A 22,784-nucleotide genomic window follows, 5' to 3' on the forward strand; every position below is an offset into this window, starting at 1 on the left:
TAGGCAGAGATATCAAAAAATATTTATTGTTGCTTTTCAAGTTTGCTTCCAGGCTAGTAGTAGCTAAAATAATATCTCTTACTGCTGCTGCTGAGTTCATTGGACTGGTCACTTATGTTCTGTTCGGTCTCCAATTTCCTGCTCGCTAGGATTCTCAGGTAGCACCCTAGGGCCTATTTCTTTAAGACCCTCAATTAGGCATATTCAGCTTTAGATGAAGAGAAGTGCTTAGAGACTTAGTTCAGGGAAATAAACCAATCTGGCAGGAACAACTTTAACAGCAGCAGTAGGCACTGATGTTTTGTAGAAGATCAAAATGACAAGGGAGCCAGGGAAGGAATAGATGAGCCCAGCAGCCAGGATTGGCTCTTCCCAGGCAGCCCCAGCCAAGCTGTGCCACCAAAGGCATGTCATACTTAACCCTCCAAGAACCCAGAGGAGTTAGTACACAGTAATGAAATGAGTCAGAGAGTTTTAGTCATGAGACTTAGGTTTTCAGGGATTCATCTTGTTAAGAGAGACCCCCACCATTTTTTTCTGCTTTTGTGGGAAAGAGTTGCTAGGGAAGAGAATGTTTCCTCGTCTATGACATGGGGTGTGTGTGGAGTTACATTAGATGGACCCTTTCCAGCTCTAAATCCTGGCACCCTCTGGCTAAAACACCAATCTGAGTTCTGCCTCAAATTTTAAGATAGAGAGTAGAACCATGCAAATGATGTTTTAATTACCTGCTTGAATATGAGCAGCAGCCTCACTTCTTCTGTTGCTTATTTTCTTAAACTTCCTGCGAGCATCATATCCTCTCCAAGCTAAAAATACAAAACCATGTGCTGGGAATGACATTAATTTGAGAAAGCGCTATACTATTGAGATTAGCTGGTTGTTGGGGTTTTTTTTTAATCTTTTACCTCATTCCATTCTTTTCCTCTCCTTTTTTTATTGACGCTCTTCCCTTTTACTTTGCCATCAATTCCAAAGAGTCTTTTTGTTTCTAGAATTCTACCTTGTGATTTTAAAAAATGGTATATTTTATAATATTTTATGCCATCTTCACAGAAGGACCATATTAACCTCTGTAATTGCAAAATTGAGCACTCTCCACTGTCTTTTTTTACACATTGAATAAACAATGGTTCATAAGCAACTGGATAGATTCAGCTTTGATGTTGTCATTTCCAAACTGGGTTGAGGAAGTAAATGACTCCTCTCTTGGACAGTTTTGGGCATTTATCTTCTATCTTGGGGAAGAGATTAGAGGTACCAAAATCCTTATCATGCAATCTATTACATGAAAACTCTTTAGGGCTTGGAGTTGGTGAAGGTTTGGCATTGAGATATCCAATAGAATATACATTGGAATAATCTTCTTTTGTCCTTTTGGATTTGTGAAAGGAAGGACAAAAAGGAAATTCAAGGGAAAAAGAAGCATAAAAAAGAAAATAATGGGAGAGAAAAGAAGGAAATTGAAGAAAATGGGGAAGGAAAGAGAATAAAGAGAGATAAAGGAGAAAATAGAAATGGGAGGGATTTCAGAGGGGTGATTTGCATTTTTCAGCCAAGGGAGAGTAGAATTAAAACTGCCTAAAAACGGGGGAGGGGCGAGGGAGAGGAAAACTGCTCCCTCCCAGCTTAAGCACTCATTTTTATAAGTATCATAATTAATGGTCCCAGGTTGCTGAATAATGGAATCCTGGGTAGAGTAAGGTGCATTGGGCATAATAACAATAAAAATACATATCCTAAGCCCAGCATTTTTCCCCTACAAATGAGAGAAACTATCCATAATAATAATAACAACAACAAAATCCATTCACTCAAATGCTATCTGTAACATTAATAATAATAAAAAAAAGACATTCAATTCCATTCAGATGTATGGTTTAACTACCATTTGCCAAGTACTATAGTAGATGCCGTGGATATCTTCATTTTGCAAAACACCCACATTACCTATAATGCTCTTTTTCAAACTTAGACCAGACCATGTTATCTCAGACCTCCACTCTGTCCACCTTGTAGGCTCCAGTCTCCTTAATAGTAGATATATTCTTTCTAACCCCCTACCCATTTCAGTTCATTTTGGGCAGTGGTGTTCTTTGAAGACCTTTTTGCTTGTAGTTGTATTTCCTGCATTTCACACAAGGTAAGCATTTGATAAATATTCTCTCTGTCTCTCTCTGTCTCTGTCTCTCTGTCTCTGTCTCCCTCCTGCAGTAGCCTTTCATTCTGCAGCCAAAAGGAAATAAATCAGAAAGGACTGAAAGATCTGCATGACTAATGCATTTCTTCAAAGGTTTATACTGTCCATAAGGGCAAAAAGCATGGAAGCTAGCATGTTGCCTCAATTCCATGGTGGATAATTTGGTGATGGATCTGAAAAGTGTCTCTTTTAGGTAGAGAGAAAAAAAAAGACACTAAAGATTGTTATTCTGGTTGCACAGAGAACTCTTTAGCTAAGCTTTAGATGATTAGCAAACAACTTTACAACTTGAAATGACAACCCAGAAGTAATGAACACATTTACCTGACTGGATGGTAACAGCACATTTTTCTCTATTCTCTTTAATTCTCTTATATCTTCTAGCTCCAAGCCACCCCTTGGCATAAGCTTGTATGACCACCACCCTGCCTATAACTTCTCGAAGCAGCAAATTTAATTGCTCTATGTGGTAATACTTGAGAAAAACCTGGAACAAACAACAATTTCAATATTAGTCAAGGCAACAAGCATTTATCAAGCTATGTAAAAAAAATAATAATAATAAAAAAACTATGTGCCAGGTATTCTGCCAAACACCATTTTATACATATATAGGCATGAGAAGAAAATATGACATTACCACACAATACTCTAAATAGAAATATGAATAGCTTCATCACCAGGAAGTCTTTGCTGCACTATAATCAGTATGACCAGAAATCAAACAAATAATCATCTAGGGGGAGAACACAAAGCAACCTGTCATTAGTATTACCTGTGAAATGTAGATGTTGCCACGTTGGGTAATAATAAGTTATTTCTTTCTTTTCATTATTCTCATTACACAGGTGATTTGTTTAGTGTATTCTAATACATTCCATTTATAAGGGGCAGCTTATCCTTGAATATTCACAATAACAGGAAGCAAATATAATATGGGCAAAGGAAATCAAAAGACAATTCCTGAGTCTGTTCAGCCAACAACTTTGATTTTCTCTCCTGCTACAGCTATTACTTGAGCTACTACTAGCTCTGAGATTTTATCTCATCTCTCTGACCCTACACACCCTCTGCTGGAAGTGCTAATAAACAGAAGCTGCTTATGGGCCAGCAGAAAAAAGAAGGGTAACAGACCTGTGTTGTTCACAAATGAGATCTTCAGAAATCTGCATATTATGAATAAGTCAATGCTAATGTATCAAGCTTGATTCCTGGACCAGTTTCTGGTTGGTGATTTAAAGATGGTATTACAAATAGATAATAACACTAAATGGAATAATTATAGAAGAATGAAATACATTGAGGTACTTAATTAATGCATATAGAATTATCTATACATAATAATATAGGTATCCTCCAAATTTAGATTTTTTAAAAATTATTTTCTCATTGGTATTGATATTAATGGCATACCCAATGAAACAGGACATAAGTAGGAGCATGAGAAAAACTGGAAAGGACATTCTGACAATATTCATTTGTTTTATAACACCATGATCAATTCAATTAAATTCGATCAATAAATATTAAGTATTGGTTATATTCAAAGCACTGGGGTTATAAAAACAAAACAAAATAAAGCAAAACAGTTCCTGCCTTCGATGTGCAACTAGAAGGAAACTTCATCCTTTCACCTTTGAGATCTTGCCATACCTACCATGACAAAAGGTATCACGAGTCATTTCTAAATTAAGATGTGGCTTATTAAGTCAGAGGTGGAGCTCATCTATTTACCAGAACCTTCAGAGAACAGAAACAAACACATGACATGGTGGTCACTGATAGAAAAGCCAAGAAAAAAATTACCTTTGTTTTCCCCAACACCCAGTGGTCTAGTTTGGACTTTTCCAAGATAGCAATGCAACTTTCTTTGTTAGCAAGTGGTGACTCATGGGCTCTAAATGCCAAATAATAGTACCTATGAGGCAAAAGAGAGAACTGAGTACATGATTCAGGATCTTTGAATGCAGTGAAATAGGACTGCGATGAACACAATGACACTTATGGTATGGTTGTTACTAGTAAAACTCTTCTGCATGTCAATAACAATGTATCACATGCTACTTCAAAGATGAAAATGTTTTAGGGGTAAGAAGAAATATGTGGTTTATACTTCCACGTCCCTGAGATTTTGCTATAATGTTTCATTTAACTTTTAGTTGTGTGAGAATCATTATAAGATATTAGAGACAGCATTTGCTTCAGAGTCAGAATGAACTAGAATCTAGTCTATCCTGCATAAAGTGATTCATGGTGTTCTTGGCAGAGTCACTCAACTTCTCACTACCTCAAGCAACTCACCATGAGTAGAAGCTGCAAAACAGTGGCTACTTTGCATTACTACAGGGATTTCTCATCAAGAGTTGCAGTTCCTATGAAATCACAGATTTGGATCCCTTCCCCTCCCAAACTTATCTATTTTTTCGGCTACCTATAATTTTATTAATCAGGCTTTCATATTTATATGCATTTAAAAATATTGGATGGCAATTTCATTTGACTGCAAAACTAAATCATTTGTGCCTCTTAGAATCCAATGCTGGATGTCACACAGCTTATATAGTAATAAATAAATAAATAAATAAACATTGAAAATGGTAGTGGTGATATTCCTGTGAGCCTACTCCGGAGGCTGAAGCTGTCTGATTGTTATCCTCTGGAATGCTAAGGTAAATAGGCTATGCCAATTAGGGATTCATTCTAAATTAAAGCTCAATATAATAAGCCTCTTGGGAGTGTGGGATACCTGGTTGTCTAAGGTGGAGTCAGTTGTTTCAAGTAGGAAATGGAGAGGTCAAAGCTCTAGAGTTGAACTTCTAGCATAGGTAGCTAGTTTAAAAGGAAGGAAATGGTACTGCTTTTCTTTTGTGGAGGATGGGGAACAGGACCTATGATTTCACTGATGTTGGAACTCTGTAATAAAATTCCTTCTACATCTTTCAGTGAAGATAGGGACCAGCTCTGCAAGTCATAGTTTTATAATGCTGAAGTATTATTTAAAAAAAAAACACATTTCATTCTATTGTGCATATTATCAGTGATCTTGGAAGCAGGCAAACTAAAGTGTATATGGACTGTCATAATACAACCAATCTATCTGCAAAAAAAAAAAAAAATCCTTGCTTCCTATTTAAAAAGTAATACTTGGTGTAAGTATATTTATTAATTTCATGCTGCCAACATTTCAGTTCTTTTGTTTTAGTGAACTTCTGAATTTTCCAGTCAATTTTTATTTCTAATTCAAAGAATAATTCAAGGAACTTTTCCATTTTTCTTTAAAAACAAAATAAAACTTCTTGAACATATTATCACATTAAAAGACCTAGTCATCACCTAAAAAAGAAATTTGAGGATACTTTCCTCCTTTCCTCTTTGCTGCCATGCCTAATAAATTTAACCCTTTGGAAGCCTAAAAATGAGCTGAATTGGTTAGTGTTTGAGACTTTTAACCTTTCAGCTTAGACCTTGAAGTGTTGTGGGTTTTTTTTTAAGAAGTTTAAATTTACTGCCAAGCTCCTTGGAAACATTTATATTCAAAGATCCTGGGAACCCTTCCAACCTCTAAGATATCCCCACTTCCACCTTTGTGAGGAAATGGCAAGGCAAATTCTGGTGCAGAGACTCTACTGGATAGGCTTGGGCAAAGCCACTGGGCATCTGGGCCAATGCCCAGTGGCCTACTGAGACAGATGGCTTCTGGAACCTAGGGGGGTAGAGGAGGAGCAGTGGAAACCAGCTGTCAGCCTCTGCCCCTCCTCAGCAGGAATGACATCAGCACAGATTCCCTTGCCCTGCCTCATCTCTAGCTTCCCACTGTTATAGCTCAGCATGGTTTCCCTGGCACAGCCTGGCCTGATCTGATTTTGTGGATGGTGGAAAGGTAAGTATCTCCAATGGGAATAGGTGTGAGAAGGAGTTTGTGGGGAGGGCAGCAGGGTGTGTGACAGAAAACCCAAGCACAGAATTCCTGAGGCATGCAAAATCAGTAGTTAGACTGGAACCTAGAGTATGATACTCCATTTCCATCTCTGCCTTTGCATAGGCCATTCAGACACCTAGAATGTATCCCACTTTTTGTTGTTGTTATTCACTTGTTTTAGCTGTGTCTGACTCTTCTTGACTTCATTTGGGTATTTTTTTTTTTTTTGGCAAAAAATACTGGTTTGCCATTTCTATCTCTAGCACATTTTACAGATGAAGAATCAAGGCAAATAGGGTTAAATGACTTTCCCAGGCCACAAAGCCTCTAAATATGTGAGGAAAGATTTGAACTCAATAAGATGAGTCTTCCTGATGCCAAGTCCAGCACTTTATCCACTGTGCCCCCTACCTGCCCTACACCCTCCTTACCTTGGCTCTTCAATCTCTTCCTTCAAGTCACAGCCTTAAGAACTGTTTTCTGAATGAAGTCTTTCTAGATATCTGCTAATTAATTGCTAATGTCCTTTCTCCCCAATTACCCTGCATTTAACTGCCTTGTAAATATTTGTACTTATTAACTTTAATATTTAGGATGTGCTTTTTTTTTGGTCAAGTGTTAATTCCTTCAGAGTAGGGACTGACTTGCTTTTTTTTCTTCTCAATAAGTGAGGATGCACATATTTTTATATGTGTTTGTCTCTTCTATTAGAATATAAATTCCTTGTGCCTGGGGATTTTTTAAAAAATTCTTTGTACTTTTATTCCTAGCTCTTCCTTAATACGATGCCTGGCACAGAGTAAGTGTTTAACATTTATTGATTGGTTACTTAGTACCTAGTTCCAGTATTCCGTGATATTACATGAGCTTATATATCACTTATCTAAGCCTTGCACATAGTAGATTCTTAATAACATAATTATTCTTAATAATTTTTGCTAGTGATAATAAAATATTTCCTGAGCACCTACATCACACCCTATGGAGAATATACTAGATGCAGAAAAAAAAAAGTCCCTGATGTCAGATCTCAAAAGGAGTTATTTGTATAATTTTTTTGAGTTTTTTTTTTTTTTTTAAGTAGAGTCAATACTCTCATCCATGAAGATAGGTTGAACTACATGGCCTCTAAATTCACCTTCCAATCAACTCTAGGAAACTATGTCAGACTGTCCTGACAAAGTTGTGGTCAAGGTCAGCAGTTCTTAATTTCCAAGTGAGAAGGATACACACATGGACTAATGTGTACTGGGAAATTCATTATGGATTTTTTTCACTTGAATTCATATTTTTTTGTGAGAGATAATACTCCAGTTCATGTGTAGAGGCCTTTAGCTCCAGAAGAATCAGAAACATAAAGTTTCTAAAGCAGCTGGATAATAGTAGACATACAGAATGCACAGAAGTATTTTTTGTTATCTCCCTCTTTCTATACTGTATTTGTAGATGTTACAGCAAAAATGATCTAGATTTATAATACACACTATAGGTTCTGGGATCTTGACTATCCTGAAGGGACCCAAGCCAAATAGTTAAAATACTATCTTGTTTTGTAGCTCAATCTAAGTCTTTGCTAAGTCTTCAAATCAGGAGATGAGCAAAAGAATGAGCACATATAATTTCCTTTCTGGATCTGTCCTCATAGGTTGAATTGGCAGAGGAACTGGTACAGACAATCAATAAATCAGTAAAATTATTTATGATAAAAAAATTAATCATGGCAGCCCAGACAACTTAGGGAAGTATAAAGACACATTTCTTTATTGCACTTCTTCTTTTATACAGAAATTATTCTTAAATTAGTTTGAAATTTGGAGGAAAAGCTGCAAGCTATCTGAGCTCATCTATTTCCCCTTTTGCTACCTTTTCTTAACATACAAATCATTGCCCTCATAATGAAACCAGTGTATATTTTTATGTTTCTGTCCAAAAATCCCATCTGATTTCCATTTAAAATTATTGCTCAAAATGTTTTATTTTAAATCTCAGGAACAGGTATCTAAATCTTTGAAGGATAACATTTTGAAACAGAGCATTAATTGGAAAAAGTATCAGGAGAGGAACATCCTATTATATTTCAAACAAATTATACTCAATTCTGATTAAAATACCAAAAAAGCAGATGCATAGAAGTGAAAAAAATTACCCTTATAACTGGGAGAATAGTAGTCTCAGGGCCTTTAAAACAACTTTAGATAATCTATGTAGATTTTTCATTTTCTTCTAACACAGAATGAGAAAGGAAATAGGGACTCCAAGTTCATAAAGGTCTTACCTGGATATTGCTATTGAAGAGATTAAAGAGTTTAGACAAATGAAAAGATCACTGGCAGTTGAGAAAACAATCTTCCCTTAGAGATAATCATATTATGGTACTTTGACATTTAGTTAGCATAAAGGTTGTGAATGATCTACTAGGAAGATTCAGGATATGTTTGTTGGTTAAAAAAAAAAAAAGGTTGACTATTCATAAGAAAAATTGTAAATGGCACTATGAACATTTATTTTTAAATTTTATCTAAAATATATTTTAAAGGAGTGGTAGAATGTTAAATTATAGGAGAGGGCAGAACTGTCAGTTTAGATTTTTATGTTGTTTAATTGTATTCCCCCCCCTCCAAAAAAGGGGGATGGGGTAGAGATTCAATGTTAAGAAGAGGTTATATTACAACAAAATGTATCAATAAAAAAGAAATTAAAAGGATAGTTGGTTAAAGTCACTGACATTCAAACAAAATCAATTCAACAAATATTTATATAGCAATCTTTGGGAATACAAAAAAAAAATTCAGTCCCTACCTTAAAGGAACTTATCAACTAGTAAGTGGGGAAAGGAAGGTAAAATAATATAAATTCACACAGAAGTACAGAGTTAGAGCTAAAGCAACCTCAGAGGCCACCAACCCCATTTTATAGCTGGGAAAACTAAGATCCAGAATACAAAGACTAACTTAGTATTGCTTTTAACTCCAGTCGGTGTTGTTCTGCTGAACCACACTGTTTTTTATGAAGTGCTTTAAGATGCATTTTGTTTACAATTCTCTGAAGTAATTAGTGAATGTGTCATCACCATTCTACTGTTAAAGAAATTGAGACTTGATAAGTTTAAATTAACTTTTTTCATGAACACACAGAACCAAGATTCCAACTGGAATCTTCCAGTGCCCCAAAGTCCATAATTCTTCCCCTAGTCCATGCTGTATGAAAATCAGCATGATACAGTGTAGAATGTGATCAAGGCAAAGGGATGCAGCTGTTAAACAAATTAAGAAATATGAGGAGAGAAAAGAAATTTTTTACTGGGGGTCGAGTTTAAAAGTTGTGCTTTTGATGAATAAGAGGGTGGAAATCAGGCTTATGTTGGTTATCAGAAAACCCATTAAATATCCACACCAATGAAATTACAGAATAGTTTATTTTTCTTTTGGTGGGAAGTAGTAATAGATGATATTTCTATGCCATACAGTTTATAAAACATGATGCCAAATCACAGAATTTGAGATATTTAAAAGCTACACTTCAACACATACCAAGACAAAAATCTACTCTACACACACCAGATATGTGATCATCTAATTTTTGAGAAAGTATCTGCTATTTCTTGAGGCAGTCTAATCCCTTTGTATGCGTTATCTCATCTTATCACCATAATAACTCTAGGATGTAGATAAAAAAAAAATAGTATCCTCATTTGATATGAGATCCAGTGACCTGTTCCATGCCTTCTTGAGGCAGTCAGATGGCAAAATAGCCCAAAAACTGAGCCTGGAATCAGAAAGACCCAAGTTAAAATCGAATCTCAACACTTAGTAATTGTGTGATACTAGGCAAATCAGTTAACTTCTGTCTCAGTGGGGAGGAAAAGACGAAGTTCACTGTCTCCTATCCTTAACCAAAGAGATAAAGTTTGAAGAGAAATCATACATTCTGCAGGCAAGATGAAAAATAGAAGAATGTTTCAAATGAGACCAGGTCATTCACTGTAAAGATTCGCTGAGGCATTGGCTTTTCCTGTCAGGTCACCAATGAGGGAATTATTTCATCATCTCAAAGCTCACCTGCCATTCAGTGTGCCAATCAAATGTGACTAAAACCAGCTAGAATCTTTGTAATCCTCAAAGCACTTGAACATCAGCATAATCAAGGTGTTCTGCTGGAATAAAGTAGGGCAATTTTGTATATACCCTCTTCAATCTCCAGTTTCCGGGAAAGACTGTACAAGCAACCAGGGAAATTGGAAAAGGTTTTGTGCAGATAGTGGGATTTAAGCTTAAATTGGAAGGAAAGTAGGGATTCTAACTCTTGGGAATAAGGAGTTATGATATCCAGGCATGATAGAACCCAGTACAAAGACATTGAGACAAGAATTAGAATATCCTGGAATTGGTCAGTTGAATTGCAGAATGTGAGAAGGGAAAGTAATATGTAAAAATATGGGAAAGGTAGAAAGGAATCAGATTGTGAAGGGACTTAAATGCCAAACAGAAGATAGTGAGTGGATAATAGAGGTAAAAAAGAATAGAAGGGGGGTGATAGTTTTAAACCTGCACTTTTGGAAAATCACTTTCACAATTCAGTGAAGATGGACTGAATTAGTGAGAAACTTAAGGGTGAAACATCAACTATGATGCTATTGATGTAGCAAAATAGCATTTAAATGTTGAGAGATGATGAGGATTAGGATTGTGGCTTTGTGAGTAGAGAGAAGAGGATGGATATGAGAGGTGTTATAGGGGATTTCTTAGAGGAGATGGTATTCAGTTGAACTGGATTCACTAAAGTGTTGAGAATGGGAAGGGATTAGAGTAAGGTAGAACAGGGATGATAGCTTGGTAAAGTACTGAGAGATTTTAAATAATGGTGAAGATGAAGAATATGTTTGGGAAGAGAAAAGTATGGGCAGAAATGGAATGATAGGAAATTATAATAAAGATAAAGAAATTTCCAAATACTTAATCATGAAAATGAATTACTTGTAGGGGATAGTAAGATCAAGAATGTTGCCATCTTTATGTTTAACTAAGGAGGAGTAAAAAGTAGGTTTTGAGAGTTGAGCAGACAGAATAACTTGCAGGTTAGGATGTTTAAGGGAACTTGAATATGAACATTAAGTCTCCTATATGAGGACATAAATTGGGTTGGAGAGAGAAATACTAAATCAGCCACTGAACTAATTTAGAATGGAAGGAATATATTCTGGGAGTAGATAGATTTTGGTTCATATAAGGTGGTCTGCATTAAGCTGCTCTTAAGTTGCTGTGATATGGTAGAAAGGTTATCCTAGATTGTTTTCTATGGGAAATAATCAATTAGAGTTTTTTTCTATTTTACTTAATTCCTTCTCAAACTCAATCTTTCCTAAACATTTTTGATCATGACACTTTTGGGGCTTGAAATATACTGACAGACTCCATAAATATATAGAAAATTCCTGGGATAAACAGAAGTTCAAAGAATTTTAGAAGAAAATAGAGGAATTAAGCCTGGTTTTTTTTTTTTTCCTACTCAGAAAAATCACCATATATAGTAAATATTTTGTAGATATATAAAATTTATATACCTATATATGATTTCATGTTTAATATATTAGAGAGAAAAATGTAACTAACACTGCAATTTTCCAATGGAACCTTTATTTGTATGTGGCAGACCACCAGGGTTCCATAAATGTAATTTAGGAAATGCTACTCTAACTGCTATGAATGGGGCAAGGAGAGCAAAAGACAGAAAGATTTTGTAGTTTACATAGTTCTTCTAAGAGCTTTGACATTAGTTTCCAATCCATTTAAATGTCCAAATTTTATACTTCATCCAGGAAAATGTATTTTCACATTTTTAATTTTTCTGGTTAGGATTTGCACCTTCTAAACAATACCTTTCAATGTATATGAAATATGTGTGTGTATGAGATTATGCTCAGAGGGGTACAAACTATCTGTCCTAATATAGAATCCTTGTATAACTCTGAGTCAATGATAGGTTTTTAAAGGATTTGGGTTTCATCTGTTGTGGTAGTTGCAGTTAAACTTACAGCCTCAGAGTATTTTAATGTCATTCTTTCAAAAAGGGGTCATACAGTGCATTAAGTTTTCTTACACTGTAATTTGGCCCTCTTATTACTATTTGTTGTCCTTCTAGGCAAAATGTTTTAAAAATTATATTTTCATATTTATGCCTTTTCCTAGCAATCTTACTATGATTTTTAGTTCTGGTGGGTTTATATTAAACATAATTCATGTTCACTCTCTTTGACTGGAAGCCACATGAGATATGATATTAGTTTTCTGTTGGAAGACTTAGTTCTTAATGTTCTGCAAGTTTAAATAATATTTGAGACTACATAAGGACTGCTATCTAAGATTTGAAATTTAAGATGTAGTATAAATTTGACAATAAGCATTTTATTAAGCACATACTCTGTTCCAAGCAATGGGGATACAAAAAGAAATGAAAGAACTTATAATGCTAATGATTAGGGAAATCAGGAAAGGCTTTCCATAGACTTCAGTATTAATTTCATTTTACATTTAAGCAAATTGAAAGATAGAGAAGATATACAGCTTTCTTAAGAATTCTTAAGAAATACAAAAAATCATTTGGAAACTTGAGATTAAAAAAAAAAACTTGTTTTCCAGACCTCATTAGGATCCAGGGCCACATTGATTTCACCCTCAAATCATACATCCATAGATCCTTGATGTCATTCAGATGATCACCCTTTCCAATGGAGGAGATCATAACCTATCCATGCCTTCACATCTTGTAAGAGTCTCATCCAGATCCTTTATCAATCTTTCATAAAGGAACTACACAACGTGCTCAAGGCCTTCTTTGAATAGCTCATGGATACAAGAGAGTAGTCTAAGAGAGCTTTCCTTTTCTCATCATGCATGGAAGTCATCACTAGTGATATACTATAGTACACACATACCCATCAGCATCTTTCTATTATCCTTAGTATCACATATAAATTTAATTCCTTTAAGATCTGGTGTTCCATAATACATAGCTTTACAGTATCTCTAATAGCACACTGATATAAGCAAAGAAACAAAAAAATGGGGAGGGGGAGGTTTGTTGATCAGGAACACCTTGGAACTATTGAAAGCACTTGATAGTTTCTCAAATTCAATCGAGTTCTAGTTCTTCCACCTAATCAATTTTGGATTCAGTTTACTTTTCAGCTTCATTGGCTTATCCAAAGGTATATGTACTAATGGATTAAATCAGTGGTCTAATTGCATGTGCTAATCTGGACAATATGTTGATTTAATATTTTAGAGAGGAAGATGTAACCAGCATTAATTGTTATTGTTGTTGTTGTTGTATTAATTATATGGATGACTATTAGTCCAATCTCTCTTGAGTTGTCATGGATCTAATTGAGGTAGCCCTGTAGTATTTCAGGGATAAGTGCAATAAAAACAATACCATCAGCAAACAAGAACATCTGGAGAACTCCACCATCTACAGGAAATCCTTTTTTCCATTTGGACTTTGCACAAAATATTCTCCATGGTACTGTCAAACATCCTTGGCAAGCATCTTTTTATTTCCTGTCTAGCTTGATACTAGTATTCAAAGAAGCATTGATCAAAGTTATCTCTGTGATAGCACCTATGAAGGACAACATTCAATAATGTTAGCATGGACTGTTTGTAGTGGCCAAAAACTGGAAACTGAATGGATGCTCATCAAATGGAGAATGGTTGAATAAATTGTGGTATGTGAATGTTATGGAATATTATTGTTCTGTAAGAAATGACCAGCATGAGGATTTCAGAAAGGCCTGGAGAGACTTACATGAACTGATGATGAGTGAAATGAGCAGGACCAGGAAATCATTATATACTTCAACAATAATACTATATGATGATCAATTCTGATGGGCGTGGGCCTCTTCAACAATAAGATGAACCAAATCAGTTCCAATTGTTCAATAATGAATAAAACCAGCCATACTCAGCAAAAGAACTCTGGGAAAGGAGTATGAACCACTACACAGCATTTCCAATCCCTCTGTTTTTGTCCACTTGCATTTTTCATTTCCTTCATAGGTTAATTGTACATTATTTCAAAGTCTTATTCTTCTTGTGCAGCAAAATAACTGTATGGATATGTATACATATATTGTATTTAACATATGCTTTAACATATTTAACATGTATTGGTTTACCTGCCATATAGGGGAAGGAGTGGGGGGAAGAAGGGAAAAAATTGGAACAAAAGGTTTTGCAAGGTCAATGCTGAAAAATTACTCATGCATATATATTGTAAATAAAAAGCTATATAAAAAGCAAAAACAAACAAGCAAGCAAACAAATAAATAAATAAATAACGTTAACATAGATATGGACAACATCTTGGAAGAGAGAAGAGAACCTTTAAGCAGAAATCAGTTCTGCTGAGTCAAATGTAGTTGTAAAAAAATACTAATGATAACTATTTCAGAAGTTTTAATTTTTTAATACCTTGTGGACTAAGGAAAACATGATTTATAACAATTTGCCTGTTCCTTTGTAATATTTCACCCTAATACATACCTGATTCCCATGTAGGAAAGAAGAAATAGACATATATCACACCAGTTTTCAAAGCATTTTTTCTCACTTTTGTAATAAATATCCTTCCTTTGATTCTGTTTTCTTAACTTCATTTGGTGACTTCACTTCCAGAACTAGTGAAAACCCAGGTTATAAGAAGTGAGGTCTGGAAGCCTTCTCTACTCTAAAGTCTTGGATCTTGGCCTCTGGAAATGGAACCTATGACCTTGTAATTTTTAAAGATCAGGAGGATGTTTCAGCATTTAGAATCTACATTCTTGAGCCAGTGTAGTATCAACAGTAAGAAACAACCACTGGCAGTGACCTTTGAACCAATCTAGAAAAAGCTGAGTTGAGAACTCATTCAGCAGTCATGACACACTTAGATAAGAATTTGACCTGACTAATGCTAATGTAGTAACTGAGTTATACTAAAAGTTTAAACCTCTCAAGTATCAAGACAGAATAGATTAGGAGCAGCTAAATAGTGCAATAGAGAGATCATGAGACCTGAGTTCAAATGCTGCCTTAGACATTTAACAATTGCTGTATGACCCTGGCAAGTCACTTAACCCCAATTGCCTTGTCAAAAAAAGAAGAAGAAAAAAAAAAGAGATGGCATGTAGGAGAGTATAATCCTGAGGTTTTTGGAGAAATGTTGGTATGCTTATTTTTGCTCTACTTTTGAAATAAACAAACCTTTATAAAAACCCCTTCTCAATCCCACCCATTGACTCAAAGTTATGAATCTACCTGGACAATTTAGTACTTAGAAAACACTTGACACCCAAAAAAGCAGACAATTAAGGTAAAGAAGACTTTTTTTGTTTGATCTTAGTTGATTTTAATAATCTCCTTAATTGTTTGTTTGACTTTGTGTATGTGATTACTGCCTTGTTGTTTAAAAAAAAAAAAAAAAAGTCTTCCTCATCTTTAGATCTAGGCCCCTTTATTTCAAATCCCATTTTCCCTCCATGGTCCGTCCTCACAGGAGATGAAGAACAGCTGGCCACCATCTGCTACAAAGTAAGTCATCACACATTTAGGAAGCATCAAATCCCTGAATTTGGGCCTCTGTGTAGTAATGCAGCTTTTGAGAGATTTGGCAGCCATGCCATTATTCAGACTCCACCTTCCTAAAATTGTACATTCTTTCCCAATATTAGACTAGCCACTTCCTGCACACACCCTGTTCTCCTCCTTCTCAACCCACGTCCTGGAAGACCTACCTCATGCCATGTGCAAAGCCAGGGCAAGCCACCTGGAGAAAAAGTTCAAAAATGTACTTCCCATGTCATACCAGGTGCCATTGTCAACCAGCAGCTTTGAATTTTCGTTGCTGCACATACACTGACTTTTCACAAAATAAATCCCTGAACACCATGGAGAACAACATTTTTTGTCATAAAAAAGATATACATCTATAAAAATAATATTTTAAAAGTGACTCTCACCCAACTTTTCAGTTTCTGCTTGGTTACATCCTATCTTGTCTATTCCTAGAGGTTTTACACAGTATTCAATCAATAAACATTTGAAGTGATAATGCTTCTTCATAAGTTCATTATAGGGAGTTTCCCAAAGAAAACACAAATTATAAGAAAAGTAGTTTAGGTGACTGGAGATTATTCAAAAAGAAAGAAAACTGGACTCAGTCAATATGTAAATGATTTGGATAAAAAAGCAATTAGTTGCCATAAGATCATGGGATCAAAGATTGTCAAAGGTACTGGTACCTTACAGATGGGAAAACTAAAGTCCAGAGCATTTACTTCCTGACTGTGAGTCATTGACTATAGGTTTCTTTTTTCTCATCTATCAAGTGAAGGAGTTGGATAAGAAGATCTCTTGGGTCAGATCAAGTTTCCAATCTATGGTCCTATGACCCAAGTCAGAGCTAACTAAGAATTAGAGCAGACCACAGTTGTGAGAGGGACATTTAGTGAAGCAAATAAGAATGGACAAGATATATCAGAGATGTTTATGATTTTCTATCTTTTCCTCTTCTTCTTTTTCCCCTTGGAATTGTGGGAAATGCCTTGTTATATTGTTCAGAAAACTTAGTTATCATACTGTTTAAATCTAACTTTATGTTACTAGAGAGTGTTTGAACTCCAAATGTTATCCTGACCTCAGTAATTCTCCAGAAAGTCTAGATATGGCTACAAAATATTTTGGTTCTCAAAGTCCTGAATTCATCCAAAATCTTCTTGCTTAGGGTCCACTCATGCAGTTTTTGTTTCAGATTCATCATTGGTTTGGGGTTCCCTTATGTTTTGACTTTATCCAAGTTTTATCGAATGTTTATATTTATTGATATTTATTCTCAACCTATCTTACTTTCAAGTTGTTTATCCTTCATTTTCAAAAAGGACCAATAATATCACAGATAGCGTATTTACTTGCCCATGAATTGGATTTAAATGAGGCAGCTGTACAAAGTCATCAGCCTCACTCTCTCTTCCTGAGTCATTAAAGTCCAATGGCAAAACAAAAGTCAGGATGGCTGCTGATGGCCTGGGATGAAATGGATGATCTTGGTGTTTTTGATGTCTGACCAAGCTCTTAGGACTCCATAGCACCTGTTTCAGCCATCTTCACGGCTGTTGGGACTAATTGTTCTCATCTAACCATTCTACCAGGGGAAGTGTTCACATGCTTGGGGATGGACATCTCCTCCAACTCACTGACAGGTTTGAGGCCTGTCAGCTGGCTTCAACTTGGTTTAGCCTGTTCACCAAGACATCTTTACCAGGGTGTGTCCATTGCACATGCTGCATCTCCTTGGAATAGCAGTGTAGATTCTCTGTAGAGATAGAGATGCACATCACAGTCTCCCCCAACTTTCACATCCTGTTTGGTTCTTGTTTCTAAGTTTCTATAAATGCTCTGTAGCAGATATGCCTTGTACAGGAGAAGCCTTTGCCACTTGGTGGTCATAGAAAAAGCATCTGGCTTTAAATAAGAGGATCTGTGTTTATATTCTGTCACTTACTACTAATTGATTGAAGATAAGTCACTTAATCTCTCTGGTTCAATTTCCTCATCTGTAAAAGGGGGATGGATTAAATAATCTCTAAAGTTTCTTCTAGTTCTAATTCATGACCCATACCACTTTGGGTATAATAATGACCAATTAGGTTATTTGCCTATTATTTCCCATTCTTGGTACAAGACCAATTCATCTGATGTTCCAGCATTTCATACACACACACACACACACACACACACACACACACACACACACACAATATACATGTAAATGCATACATATATGTGCCAATATAACCATATACTTATATATTCATATATGGACACAGAAATATAAGTATATTATGTGTGTGCATGTGTGGATATATTCCTTTACAAACTCAATTTGTACATATATTTATACATATGTGTATAGGTACATATATTTACATACAACTATATGTCACATTTTACATGTATATGAGTGTGTATATATACATGTGTGTGTATGTACTGCACACATATATATTTATACATACATATTTATCTTAAACAGTGTATTTTATATGAAATCTTGGGGGTAAGTTGTCAAAATCCTATACTCTCCTAATGACCTTTATAACCCTTTAGGTTATTTGTAATTTTAATACTCCTGAGATCTTGGTTTTCCATAAGATAAGAATCTAAAAACCTAAACATTAATCAGCTTAATAAATTCAGTTTTGCATCATATTTCTCAAATATCTTGCATGCATTTGCAAGTTCTTATATATTCCAAATGTTCCATTTAAATCTAATCATAATTATAGCCATTCATGTTTCCTCAAGGACATCTCTTCCTAGGAAAGGAAAAGAGACACTTGAATCATGAGAGAAGGATTATAGATAGATGGCTAGGCTATTATGCTGGTATCTCCAGAATATTAAAAGATTAAAATATTAAAACTTCCTAGAGGAAGTCCTATGACATTTTGAATAGATTCTCTCTTTTTTGTAACGTTTTATGACAATAATGAAAAACACAGAGAAAAACAGGCAGAGATAAGCTGTGCTCATGATATCAAGATTTAAAACATTGCAAAACTGACAGTAGATCATCACTTTCTCAAGACAAGGATCATGTAGTATTATACATTTGCATCCCTCAATGCTTAACAAAATATTGAACACACTGATGGCACTTGAATACTTAAGGACTTTTCTTCTGGAGTAACATCTATTAGATAGTTTACAAAAAAAAAAAAAAAAACTTTGTCAGTAATTGCAACATTTTTCCTTGGGAACTCAAATTTTGAACTTGACAATAGTTACTATATTGATATTTTGGTGTGAGAGGGTCTTGAGGTGAGGAAGCAAACCATCATAATTAAGTTAAACTGTGAAATTTCATAGTTTATGGCGTTGAAAGGAGAGAAGAGGCTTTGGTTTTTTGTCCTCACAGAGAATGCCAACCATAATACACACTCAGAGGGAAATCTAGTGATCCCAAGAATGCAATAAATCATAACCATAATGTCAAAGTAACCTATTAATGTCTCTAAATATTATCTCCTAACATGACATATTCTACATAAATCAATTTCCAAATAATTTTGGATGGTGTGTGCTTTACTGCAGAGAAATAAGATGTAAGTTAAACACTTGATTTATGTTAGGTGTTCTTCCATTTAATCAGAGACTAAATAAAACAAAATACAACTAAAGAGTGAGCCTCTGACAAAATGGGGCATGCTACCTTATTCCATGTGCCAGAAGTCTTCACTTTTGCAGGAAATTTCTCCCACCAATAACCAATTTCATGGGTCATAAATATAAGCACTTACAGGGGGAGGAATATTTCATGTTTATCTTTTTATTCCTGGATTCCAGCACAATGCCTTGTACATGCTGGTTGATTGATTAGTTTTTTCTTTGGCTTACATAACAACAAACAACACCCTGTTTACCTGCATTGTCTAATTTTATCAGAATGTCACAAAGAAATTTCATGGCACAGAATATTTTAATAGAAGTATTTTACAAGGCCAATTCAGGGAAATAGTGGAATGCAAGAAAATAATCTTGACTTAGGAATCAAAAGATCTATTCTGTCACTTTATACTTATTTGACAGTTGAAGAAGTCAGCTAGAGAAAGGACTAGTGATTAAAAAGTGTTCAAAACTAAAGAGAAATCAGGCAAGATGAAAACTGGGAGAAGGTCAATAGATTTTTTTTTTTTTTAGCTTAACTGATCAAGGGTTACCTGGGGGATAAACATTTTAATTAATGGAGGGGGATTAGAAATCTGGTTTATAAGGGGTGAGGGGGAGGGGTAGGTAATATAGGAGATATCAATGAGAATAGATAACTTTTCTAGAAGCTTAGCACCAAAAGGGAGGAGATGGCAAAGTTAGGAGAAGACTTTTTTTTTTAAAGGCTGGGGGAGACTAAGCATATTTAAATAGCAATGAAAGGACTAGTAGAAAAAAAAAAGAAAGAAAGAAAGGACTAGTGGAAAGGTATCAATTGAAAGTGAGAGAAAAGGAGAATGACTACTGGGGCACTGTTCTGAAGGAGATGGGAAGATATTGAAGAAGCACATAAAAGTTAGTCTTGATGAGGAGAAAGGTCGCTTCCTTCCTCAAAGACTGAAGTAAATAAAGAAATGATGGGTTAAGGAGTGTGTGTGTGTGTGTGTGTGTGTGTGTGTGTGTGTGTGTGTGTGTGTGTGTGTGTGTAGGGAAGAGTTGAGAGAGTAGGGAGACAAAGGAGTATATAACAAGATTCTAAAGGCTGTGATCTAGTGGCAGCTAAGTGAAACAGTAGATAGAGCACTGTATTGTAGCCAGAAGAGCTAGATTCAAATTCTACATCAGATATTTAATAGCTGTATAATTCTAAACAAAGGACTTTAATCTTTGTGTGCCTCAAATTACTCATTTACAAAATGGGGATAAACATTTTAAAATCCTTAGCCACATAAATATTGTCATTTATTATTATCATTATCATCATCATCATCATCATCATCATCATCATCATCATCATCATCATCATTTAAGTGGATAGAATTCCAGGCCTGGAGTCAGGAAGACTTAGATAAGTCTTCCTGAGTTCAAATATGTCCTCAGATACTTACCAGCTGTGTGACCCTAGGCAAGTCACTTGATCCCATTTGTCTCAGTTTTCTCATCTGTAAAATGAGCTGGAGAAGGAAAGGATTAAACCATTCCAGTATCTTCACCACGAAAACCCCAAATGGGGTTGCAAGGAGTCAGAAATAACTGAACAACAAAATTATAATTAATAATCATTTCATTAAAGTAAGACATAAGGTCATTTATTGAGAAAGAAATAGAGGAAGGTAAGGAGGGATTAAAAATCATAGATTTGGAGTCCGAAGGGACATAAGAGGTCATCTACTTCAATTACTTTATTTTACAGGAGAAGAAACTGAGGCCTGGAGAGATTAAGTGACTCTCCTGAGGTTGTATAAGTATCTCAAAATTTGAATTCAGGTCCTCTGACTCCAAAGCCAGCATTTTCCATTGTACCATATTGCCTTTGAGGTTGCATTTTGAAAACAATTGCTGAGGCAACCATAATGGAAAGTCAATCAAAGAAGAATGAGTTTTGGCCTTTGATAGTCTAGTCCAGTTGAGATTAATTAATACTAATTTTTAGTGGAAAAAGGGATGTGATTTTCTCCAGCAATTTATGAATAGAGATAAAAGAAATTATGGTGATGATCCACAGTTGAGGACTGGCAAGATATGAGCAACAACAGGTCAATGGACCCAAGGAGTTACAGGTGGAAGAGAAAGAATAGTTAGCCAATCAACTCAAAGACTGAGCCTTTGAAGAAGGGTGTATGAATACAGAGGAGGAATGATGGATTGGGAAGACAAAGTAGAGGGATGGAAGGGTAGGACATCATGGTTAGAAAGATCATGGACATGGCAGAATTACGTGAAGTATAAGGCACTTCTGTAGTTGGCAGAAATGGAGTGATTGATGTAGGTCATGGGGTTGAGAAGACTGAGGAATTTGAACCTGGGGCTGTCATTTTTGAAAAATAATTTCCATTAAATCAGGTAATACATCCTTTTTTATTTCTTTACTGAGCATAACATTCCATCAGGGCTTCATAAATATTAGTCATTAATGGTTAAAACCTCAAATATTTAGTATTTTCAGCAGCCCCCAGTCTTGCTATTCTATGACAGCTGTCCTTAACAATTATTTTTAAACAGGCTTCTAAAACATTTATCCAGATGGATGTTTTCCTTTTCAAAATTGTCATCTTGGGAGGCTGGATACTTTTTTGCAAGTGAAAAACTCATTGCTGAAACTATTTTGGAAAAAAATTCCAACCTATGAAACATTTTTTTCAATTATTCTCAAAATTGACTTTTTAATTGACTTTTAAAACCAGGCAGGTCACATAGTTAAATCTACTGAATAAAGGAGGCAAGCAAATGCGGTAACAGTTCTTTTGTTTAAGAAAACATTGCTACAAAATCATGAAACCATATCTATCCCACAAATATCCTACTTGTTTGCATGTTGTTTCCCTCATTACACTGTGAGCTCCTTGAGGAAAAAGACTGACTTTTCACCTTTCTTTGTATCTTCAGAGCTTAGAAAAATGCCTGGCACATTGTAAGGACTTAGTAAGTCCACAAGCACTTGACATTTCACATGCATTTCATAAAAAAAGGCTCTAAGAGCAATTATGAAACAGAAATTTTAAAAATGTCTTGAGCAATGTTTCCATCTTTTGAATAAATAGTTAACTTCTAAGGAAGGCTACAGTGAAGCAGATAACACTCATTTAGACAAACAAATTCTATTATATTTGCTATTATAAAAAATCCATCCTTTTATTTTAAAGTTATTTTGCATGAATATGCCATGGTCTCACCATCCATCTCTTTCATTTTTTTCTCACTCACTATCACAGCCAGGTGTTTTGATAAATGTACAATCCTTAATAAATCCCATTTTAATCACAAAGAAAAAAAAACATGGAAAAAAGAACAATTAGAAACATGAAACTGTTCAAAGGAAACATCTGAAAAGGAGAAATTTAAGGCGTTGTACACATTAAACAGATCCCAAATAGTCCTAGGATTACTGTGTCTGAAAACCAACATGAAAGGGAAGCCTTAT

The 22,784-nt window shown here is 35.2% G+C and overlaps 1 protein-coding gene across 1 annotated transcript in view; it reads right to left on the reverse strand.

Annotated features, from left to right (window-relative positions):
* The window catches only part of MYO3B (myosin IIIB), a 601,952-nt gene that overhangs the window by 235,468 nt on the left and 343,700 nt on the right, over positions 1–22,784 (reverse strand). The window contains exons 25-27 of the mRNA XM_051990668.1: positions 4,007–4,118; positions 2,525–2,687; positions 729–809 (exon numbers count right to left, since the gene is read on the reverse strand). Of these exons, the coding sequence (XP_051846628.1) occupies positions 729–809; positions 2,525–2,687; positions 4,007–4,118 (356 nt within the window). The remainder of the gene's footprint in view (positions 1–728; positions 810–2,524; positions 2,688–4,006; positions 4,119–22,784) is intronic.

Source organism: Antechinus flavipes, chromosome 3 (assembly GCF_016432865.1).
Source record: "Antechinus flavipes isolate AdamAnt ecotype Samford, QLD, Australia chromosome 3, AdamAnt_v2, whole genome shotgun sequence".
NCBI classification, from domain to species: domain Eukaryota; kingdom Metazoa; phylum Chordata; class Mammalia; order Dasyuromorphia; family Dasyuridae; genus Antechinus; species Antechinus flavipes.